The sequence below is a fragment of the Mastigoproctus giganteus genome, chromosome 5 (genome assembly GCF_048544385.1).
Source record: "Mastigoproctus giganteus isolate SK-2022 chromosome 5, ASM4854438v1, whole genome shotgun sequence".
NCBI lineage: Eukaryota > Metazoa > Arthropoda > Arachnida > Uropygi > Thelyphonidae > Mastigoproctus > Mastigoproctus giganteus.
Genome location: NC_143579.1, coordinates 240,399,042 through 240,405,041, shown reverse-complemented (window position 1 = coordinate 240,405,041; position 6,000 = coordinate 240,399,042). Strand labels below are relative to the sequence as shown.

At 46.0% G+C, this 6,000-nt stretch overlaps 1 protein-coding gene across 1 annotated transcript in view; it reads left to right on the top strand.

Moving 5' to 3' along the window:
- The first annotated feature begins 565 nt into the window (after window positions 1-565).
- The window catches only part of LOC150086323 (post-GPI attachment to proteins factor 6-like), an 89,029-nt gene continuing 83,594 nt past the window's right edge, over window positions 566-6,000 (top strand). The window contains exon 1 of the mRNA XM_090373832.1: window positions 566-653. Within this exon, the coding sequence (XP_090229958.1) occupies window positions 566-653 (88 nt within the window). The remainder of the gene's footprint in view (window positions 654-6,000) is intronic.

Sequence of the window (6,000 nt, the reverse complement as noted above, 5' to 3'; positions counted from 1 at the left end):
CCCTACTCCCCATACTCCAATTTATTCCTTTTAATAAAAAAAAAAATATTTTGCACAACTGGCGCATTTTTGAGTTTTTCGATTTTTTTAAAAATAATTTTGTGGGCACACGAGTGAAACACCAAACAAGTGAAATCGTTACCTGGCACAGCAGTGGAGGGGAGGGGGTGGATAAAGCAGTCTGAGTTGACACTCATTCGAGTATCAACTCAGACGAAAACAGGGCCGGTTATAAATTGCAACACCCAGGGGAGAGAGTAGAATCTGCAGAAAAGACATGTATTACTTTAATCTTCTTGCGCGTTGGGGGCGCGAGCGTTTCACAGCAACTGCGTATTTTCGGGGCTTAATGAGTGCGAGCGGTGTCGGCCGAAGATACTTCCACGGAAACAGATTCGTGTACTGTCCCGTCAATCCCGCGGGTCAATCCCCAATGTTTCCGCCATTCGTGAGATTCCCCCCCCCATCTCCAACGTTTTCTCCGCGACGCCACGAGCACAGCTGGCGCGCGCCATTCATGGGCGTCGGGGATCACGTGACGCGCCTGTAGCAACCCTCCACAAGTATGGCGACGGAGGCTACCCGCGTCTTGTCGAGGGGCTTCGTTGTGGCTGCCAGCGTCGCTCTTCTCCGAGTCCTGCTGGCCGTTTCAGGTAAGAAAGTTAACCTTTTGTCTTCGTAACCTCCCCCCGCAACCTAGTCCCCCTTTGTCAACGCCGTCCTGCTTCCTGTCGACCCCTTTTCGGTCGGTCGCCGCCGCTAACACACGAATCAGCTTTCGGCGTTCATTTGTCTAGCGGAGGACGCCTAAGAAGCACGCGCTTGGCAGAGCGGACTCGAAGACATGCAGAGACAAAGGCGGCCAGGAAGTACACTCGGGCACAAAAAAAATCGCCATTTCGTCTGCTACGCTTCGAAAAGAAAACCTTTTTTCTGCGGAAACACGCTTCGAGGGGGCATCTGAAATGTTTGCTGCCCCCCATGAGTGCCAATTAGATCACAACATCAGCCAAGCGTTTCTCCCATCCTCGTGACACGGTACAATAACAAGACGAAGTGTTCCCACCTCACTACTTCCCCCGATACGTTCCTCCCCTCCAAATTACAGTGACGCTCAGACGCGCGCACGCACACACACGCAGAAAGCACACGTGAAGCGCTATTTCTTAGACCCCCCCCCGAGCAGTTTTGTAGTGCAATCGTGCAGAATGTCGGAGAATGCCCGGCATACGAACGACCCGGAACACGTGACTGTTTACCACTTGCGAGGGATGGGTGAGAACGAAAGGGGACTGTGGCTCGAGGGAATGTTGCCGCTGGTGGGTGGGGGTGGGCTATTTAGGCCCGTTGATGGCGCACGCTTGCGTGTAAATTTAAACAATAAAAACAAAATTTGTATTTTAATTTTGCTTAAAAATATTTTAAAATATAGTAATCACCCGGAAGTGTAATTGCACTTTCTTTTGATTATTGCAGAATTCAATCCTCCACCCTTGTAGGTCCACGCGTTGATCGCGGATTCCCATTTTGTTTGAGTGGCCCCCTGTCCGAGTATTGAAGTTGCGGACCGAAGGCAGATTTCGTAGATCGAAAATGCACCCAATGCGGGGCCCCGCGATGTCCTGGTAGACGAAGAATCCGAATGGAAAACCCGTTGCCATGGTCACTGCTCGCTAAACAGTGGATTCTGTGAGCAGAAAGAGTGCTCGAGACGAGGCAGACGTCGGTGGTTCCTGGGGAGGCGTTCCGCTGCATGCTGGGCCCGCGATTTCACTCCATTGTGGAAGAGGAAGTTTGCGAGTCGCTTCAACTCGTTTTCATTCAAAATTCCGACAGTGGAAAAGGCCAATGAGGGGCCAGTCCATTTCCCGCACGAGGGACGATGTGTTTAGGAGAGGGGTGGCGCTGCCCTAATGATTTCGTGTAATGACTTCCAAGGAAATGGATTAACGTGGCAAGATTAATTAAGAAAATATTGATCAGAGAGTTCAGAATTCAGCCTTTGCGCGCCTCTGGTAACAGGCCCCCGAAGCAGGGTAAGGCTCAAAGAATGGTACAGTTCAAAGGCTAAAGGAGTTCATCTCACACGTCCAGCATCACTTGGACCAAAATCTATAATTCCTGCCGGCCTTCAAAGTCAGTCCCCTCAATGGAAAAACCACTTTCCACCCCCATGGCTTCATAATGAACTAAAAAAGGCACAAGCTAAGGGCCGTCAACATGCGAATTTCCTCCATTGATGAGGAACAACAGCATCACGTGGTAATTATAAATTGTGATAGATCACAGTCGAAATCTGCGCAATAGCGAAGGTTTCGTTTATTATTAAATAAATCGGACACACGTCGGGTGACCCACGAGGTGTTACAGGTGATGCGGATAGAAAATGAGCCGCTGACCCCTGATCATAATCCCAAAAAATGTCTTTTCATTAACTCCTTAATTCCTCTTATTTATTTTTACCAGGTAAGTTTGCTTTGAGTATTTTATTTTGGGTGCATTTGCTGAAAGTGGCCACCGCTGTGTCACTGCTCCCTCCCATCCACACTTCAGCTCAAAAGGAAGAAAAGAAAAACAGGAAAATAAACCACAAGGGTTATATGAGTTCTGATCACTTTGAGATGAGGTATACTTGTGGACGGAGTTCATCAGAGACTGAGAATTGTCAGAAAAGTCAATGAGAGAATCATTTGCTGGTCTGGTAATTCTGTTCAGTACCCGGAACTTCATTAAGACCATGTTGACAGAGTCAAGATGGAGCAGGATAAGATCTCTGACCTGTCTAGGTGGAGTATGGAAGTTGATTTTGATTAGGATATCAGTTGCTTCTTAGAATTACTTTGACAAGAAGGGCGATGTCAGCAAGAACTCTTCTGGTGCTCAGAGGCCTCATATGAAAGTAATCGCACAACCATTCAGAGTGTACCGAGTAATAAGATTGAGGGTTACGGAAGGTGATGTGGTGGGTGATATTTTTTTGGACTGCTTCTATTTAATTATTTTGTTGAGGATTCCAGATGGGTAAGCTGATTCAAACATTGGCACTACCATGGATTTATATGAGATAACAGTCATCTACGGTTTTTGAACTTATACGTGTTCATTTCGATAAATCCCAGGGCGTTGAATGTTTTGCTAGTGATTTTAGGGACTGGGTATCAAAATTAGTACTACTAGAGAAGAGTACTCCAAGTCGCTGACTTGGTCACACCTTTCTAAGACCCCAGAGTTAGTGTATTCCTTATTTATTAGTTGAGAGGATCTGCAAGATGAGAAAGAGATTACCTCACACGACGAGGAATTAGCAGACATGCTATTCACTGTTAGCCACAGAGAGAATTTATTGAGGGCTCATTGAAGTTGCTGGGATCAGTCAGCTCCTTCTCAGCAGAATAGATCTTGAGATCATCGGCGTAGGGAGCAACTTGAACACCTTGAGGTACTCCACTTAGCGGGACAAAGGGTCTGAGTTCACTTTGTTGATGTAACGCTCAGGGAACGTTGCGCAATACAGCTCTGTACCACGAGGGCAATGGTTCATAGATTCCATATAGCTTGGTTTTTTCAATTAGTTTATCCTGAGAGACTGTATCAAATGCCTTAGGGATGTATAAACAGAGTCAAATTGAAGATGGTCAAGAACTTCAGAGGTAGTTGCCTGAAAGGAAGCACACTGGTGATCACAGACCTTCCCAAACAAACCACGTTGAATCTGATCAAAGAAAGGCGTGAAGAATTCGAAGGGATGTTTCTGTACTAAAGTGTCAAAGAGTTCAGCAAGGCTTTTTGGCAAGTTAATGGGCTCGCAATCCGACACAGGAAATTTATCACCTTTGTTTGAATACTGGAAGTATGTTAACTTGCTTGAAGTGCTTCGGATACTTACTCAACCTGAGACAGTTGAAATACGAAGTACAATTGGTTTTAGAGCAGTGATAACAGTCTTTTCCAAAACAAGGCTGGCATATCATGGGGACCTTTGCTCTGCTCATTTTTCATATCCTTTAGTGGCAGTGTATCGCGTTTAACTGAACATCGTGTTTAAGTGATGTGAAATCAGGAAATGAGGCGGATCTCTTTGTATGATTAGTTTGAATTCCAGAAAAATGTTTGGAAAACTCTTGAGCAATATTGAATTCGTCAGATAGGAGAATTCCATCCGGATTATGGAGTTGTAACTTACTAGTGGGTTTAACTTTACGTTTCATGAAAATGCAGACTGGTTTCAGATCGGTGTGTGTGATTAGCCTATCCTCAACTGACTCGGTGTATGTGTTCTGATCCTTTAATATGAGTTTTTACTTCTCTCACTGAAGATCTCAACGAATGAATTATCCCTCGCCGGATTGCTTATTCCTGTACAATTCTTTCGACTTAATTTCGTGAATTAACTCGCTGTAACACCAAGTACGGCGTGCTGTCAGATGGGACTGGGGAACAAGGTCTGAGATAAGTGAGTGGACACAGTTGATCAGGATATTAGTGAGAACATCGATGTCTTCAACAGAATCGAAGAACTGCTCGTCCATACTGCTGAGAGTTAGAATGAGTAGTGACCAGTCAGCCATTCTGAAATGGAATCGCGAAGAACGTGAGCTGTATGTGGAACGAACGTAGGATTAATCTTTGAAACTTCTGAGTAGACGAGAATGTAAGATCCAAGTACGTATTATCCCTGGTTGGAAATTTCATAACTTGTTCAAGACCGTAACTGTGAAGGATATCAAGGAGGGCCCGTGGTCTATAGTCAAGGAGATAATCCTAAATTGGCGAACTGAGAATTGAAATCACCCACAACCATTGCCATGTCCGCAGATTGAACAAGCAGGAGGATAGATCTCTTGAGCAGAGCAATAAACAGATCTAATAAATAAATAATAAGTATATTCCAGTGAGTTTTCTAAGTATTGAAGGTGAATATTAGTCAATGGAGGTGGAAAATAGAGTAATGCTCATAAAACTTTTAAACTTGCCAAGATGGAGAAGGCAGTACTGTGATTCAATATTTGTGAAATCTGATGAAATTTTACAGAGTATGCGTCTTGAATGTATAATGGCTACTCGCCTCCAGGAGATCCGTCCTTCTTATTGCCCATCTATTATCTCCTGGTCATCAATATCTGAGGAGAACCAGTTTCAGTGAGTGGGTCTGAACCTTGGATTGCTCTAAAGTTGTTCAGGATACTAACCACACTCCTCTAGTTCTGTAGGTATACATTGAACAACCAACATCTGGAGATTCTTGACGAGAGGAGAGGAGGGCGTAGCATATCAAACCGTGCAAAATTTGTAACGTCCATTTCTTGGTTCTAAACTCTCATAGAGACATGCGCACGTGGTTGTAGGCCACACGATTTGAACTGCACCTCGCTAGCGGGACAACGTGGGATGCGCTTAGAAATCGTTCGCCCAATTACGGGCGTTTCGCTCGGAGTTCAGTACACCCGAATAAGGCGGTGCCCGCGAGAACATCCAAGCAAAGGTCGTTCTCTCCATCCTCCCCGCCTTTCTCTCCCCCCCTGTTTTTGTAAATTAATTGTTCTATTTTCCCGGAAGTTTCGGGAGGTTGTAAAAATGTAAACCCCTGGCTTTTTGGCCGTGAAGGGCATTAAAGATTATCTCTCTCTCTCTCTCTCTCCCCCCGTCCGCTCGAGACGCCATCTGATGCGTTTTTCCCAGTCGAAACCGAGTTTTTCCCTCAAACACGCGCGACAAGCGTTACCACGCAGTGCCTCTGGCGAGAAGAGTCGGAAATGTGGCTGCGGGAGCCCGAGTTCCCCCGAGGGGCGCCGTCCCGAGGTGAGATTATCGCAGGTGCTCTCGTCGATGGTCGACTCATTTTCTTGCACGAGGCCGAGGGTGTGTCTCGCCGAACACTCGGTGTGACCTTGGATTGCGGCGCTTAATGAAAGATGTTCGCGTGAAAACGGCATATGCGTTGAACTTCATTCGGGCCAACGCACGAGAGGGCAAAGGGCACCCCCCTTTAAGAGAAGCGAA